Source organism: Perca flavescens, chromosome 11 (assembly GCF_004354835.1).
Source record: "Perca flavescens isolate YP-PL-M2 chromosome 11, PFLA_1.0, whole genome shotgun sequence".
NCBI lineage: Eukaryota > Metazoa > Chordata > Actinopteri > Perciformes > Percidae > Perca > Perca flavescens.
In genome coordinates, this window is record NC_041341.1 from 28,713,313 (window position 1) to 28,716,846 (window position 3,534).

General features: G+C 44.0%; 1 protein-coding gene across 1 annotated transcript; it reads right to left on the minus strand.

Annotated features, from left to right (window-relative positions):
* Nucleotides 1-360: 360 nt before the first annotated feature.
* LOC114563681 (nuclear factor 7, ovary-like) lies at nucleotides 361-1,753 on the minus strand. The gene is made up of 2 exons (XM_028590476.1): nucleotides 1,114-1,753; nucleotides 361-977 (listed from the first exon to the last, which is right to left on the minus strand). The coding sequence occupies exons 1-2, from the start codon at nucleotides 1,751-1,753 to the stop codon at nucleotides 361-363; spliced, it is 1,257 nt and encodes a 418-aa protein (XP_028446277.1).
* Between the last annotated feature and the right edge of the window lie 1,781 nt (nucleotides 1,754-3,534).

Genomic DNA, 3,534 nt, shown 5'->3' on the forward strand with positions numbered 1-3,534 from the left:
ACTTATTTTTATGAAGTTCTGCATAATTCTTCCAGTTACTAATCATGCATGTTGGTAGTTTCTAGTTTGTAGTATAGGTTACATTGCACACATCTATGGGTATGCAATACTCTATTATTAAATGTTCCCAATATTGCTGCAATCTTGGCCTACAGTAATTTGCATTATTCATGTGCATTCTGCGGTGTTCAGATTCTTTTATTTTCCTCCACTGTATCCCATTACTTTTGTTGCTGCAATGATAAACTCACAGAGATAAAAACAAGTTCTGGCTTGATGAAAAATAAGAAAGAAGTAATATTATCTACTCTCTTTTTAGAGATGGAAAGCAGGTACATCACCAAATTGTTCTCCAACTAACTACCATGTTATGGTTACAGAGAGCTTCACTGGCAATATCTTCAGTGGGCGGTCACTCCAGGTGTTGATGTATGGAAACAGCCTTTTGGTGAATTTGTGTGTGAAGGTGTGTATGGCAATGTTGGTATCTGGATCCAAGAAGGACAGCTCCCCTCCGTCCCAGTCCAGGTGCACTCTGACCCTCTGGAGTCGGTGCTTCAGCGGGAGGACAGACTCTGGGCACGATGGGGAGAATGCTGTGTATTTACTGTTGCTAAACCTCACCATCCATAAGCCAGACCGGTTGTCTCCCATCCTCTGGGCATCTTGTGCCATCACACCCAGTGCCCATATATGATTGTCTCCAGTCTCCACATCCCAGCTGTGACTCCCTGAGGTGAAGCCCTCGGAGCCCAAGACGCTGCGGTGCTGCTCCATCCTCTCTGGGGTTGGAATAAGAGTCTGTTTGGGTCCACGTCTTACATTGGTCAAACCTTCAGACAGGTGGATCTCTGGATGGGCGGTGTTGGGGTTTAGGATGACGGGGGTGTACGACACTATCTCCTTCATTTTGCACCAGACGGCGAAGCTCAGATTTCCCAGGTATTTGGCAACGTCGAAGGGGGCTGCTCTGTGACCTGCTCCGGGTCATCCGCGGGGGGGGGTGAGCGGATCTCTTTAAAGCATCGACTTTTAAAAGGAATGACGTGTCGTCAACATCTCTCAACCCCTCGTCTATGGTTTGGGCAGTATTACACCGGGCATTTACCTCACTGCTCAAAACTGCAATCTTCTCCTTTATAATATTTCTTTTATGCTTCACTTCTTCCTTCAGTGCAGCAATCCTGACCTCTTCCTCGGTTAGCAAAAACTGCTGAAGCACCTTGAACTCCTCTCTTATCTTCTCTTCTGTGATACAACCTTGATCACAAATGAGTCCATCTGTCTTTTCCCAGTTCAGTTTTATATCATGGAAGAGTTCCACTTTCTCCCATGTAGTTTTCAGGTATTCCCGGAGATACTTTCTGTGAGACTCGGCTGCCTCGTCGACGGGAACGCAGCTGTGGTTTTTGTGTTGGCTTGAATCTCTACAGACAACACAGATAGGTGTCTGGTGGTCCAGGCAGTAGAGCTTGAACTTCTCGGCGTGGAGGCGGCAGAAAACCCCAGAGTCCACCTCCAGTAGAAAAGCCTCGCACAGGTTCTTCAACACCAGGTTGCGAGGTGGTGGTAAATTAGTCGGAGACACTGCCTTGCAAACGGGACATTCACGTCGTCGTTTCGCCATCCACCATTTGTCCACACAGGCACTACAAAAGCTGTGGCTACAAGGAAGAAGAACAGGATCTTTAAAAATATCCCGGCAGACCGGACAGGAGAGCTCCTCAGTTGGTGCCGACCAGGTGGAAGCCATGCTCTTTATTTTTTTGCCGCTTCTTCTTTTTCTTCAACTCGTTACAACCAACTCTTCTTCTTCTTCTTCTTCTTTAGAGTTTAACGGCAGTTGGCATCCAAGTCGTTGCATTACTGCCTCCTATTGACAATTTCACAATATCTTATTTATTCAGACCAATACACTACAATTTCCTAAAAACACCAGTACCTTTCAAAAACGCAAATAGATATTTCCGTCCATTCATAATAACACCACTTTCAAGGACATCTGTAATCCTGAGTTCACCTAAACCTAATTTCCGTATTCCAGCAAACATAACCCCTCTTTCTCTGACATATTTCCTGCATGACATCAATACATGCTCCACTGTCTCACATACATTGCACAGGCCAGATGTTTCCCTAATATAAAAAGTGTACCATTTAATCTACTGTGACCTATTCTTAGTCTACTGACAATTACTTGTTCTTGTCGGTTAAACCCACTGTAACTCATCCCTCCTTGGCCTACCTTAGCCTGAATCATTTGCAATTTCCTCCCCTTATTTCCACCATCCCAATACTGTTGCCACTGTCTGGAAATTTCTTCCCACACAATGCTTTTCCCCTCTGACTTTGATAGTTTAATATTCAGTTCCACAGCACCCTTCTTAACCGCCTCCTTTGCCAATTTATACACTCGCTCATTACCTAGTATTCCTGCATGAGCAGGAACCCACATGAACACCACATTCACACCCTGATCAACAAACCTTGAATTTGTAAACTAAATTTCATACACAATTTCTTGGTGATTCCGGGCTGATCCTGACTTGAGACTCGACAGCGCTGACACTGAGTCACTACAAATGAGTACATTGCGCATCATCACCTCTTCCACCCATTGTACAGCTAACAAAATACCTAACAATTCAACAGCATACACACTTAAATAGTCTGAGGTTCTCCTACTGACTCCAGTCTGATACCTGGGAATCACCACTGCAGCCCCCGTTGCCCCTGTCAGTAAATCTTTCGATCCATCAGTAAAAGCCTGTACATACCCACCATAATTTCCATCTCTATAATCAACACAAGCAATATTCAGCATCCAGGCTGGCATCACAGGCCACAGAACAGTTGAGCAAAATTCAATTTCCTAGACTTTCATCTGCTCTGCTATTTCCTCACCTATCCATCCAAAACTTGCCTTTCTCTCTTTACCCCTCTCCCAGCAATTCTCCAATACCCTCTTTGTAGGATGCCAGACATCATGACCTTTTAAATTTATCCAATAATTGGCCATAAGCTGTTTCCTACGGAGCCACAACGGCATTTCACCTGCCTCAACTTGTAAAGCACAAACTGGAGCAGTTTTCATCGACCCCAAACAAATCCTCAGAGCACGGGCCTGAATAACATCCAGGTCAGAGAGTCCAGATTTAGCTGCAGACCCATATACAATACTCAATACTGCCATAATCCAACCTAGATCGTATTAAGACTTGATATATATACTTCAGTGATGTAAAATCCGCCCCCACTCCAAACCTGCAAGACATCTCATAACATTGATCACCTTTTTACATTTACTAACCACCTGTCTAACATGTTCTTTCCACGTGAATCTCATATCAAAATACACACCTAAAAAACGAAAAGTATCAACTGTCTCCAACTTATTTCCATATAGTGTCAGATTACACTCATGGAGTTTCTTCCTTGTTAAGAACATAGTTTTAGTTTTTTCCACTGAAAATGTAAAACCCCAATGTGTTCCCCAGTCTGCCACTCGCGTAACTGCATCCTGCATTTTCTTAA

What these genes read in the sequence shown, in the direction of transcription:
- LOC114563681 (XM_028590476.1), bottom strand. Translation starts at nt 1,753, where the DNA reads ATGGCTTCCACCTGGTCGGCACCAACTGAGGAGCTCTCCTGTCCGGTC. An exon ending in GAAGATTGCAGTTTTGAGCA is followed by an intron (nt 978 to 1,113) that starts GTGAGGTAAATG and finishes GACCCGGAGCAG; the next exon opens with GTCACAGAGCAGCCCCCTTC.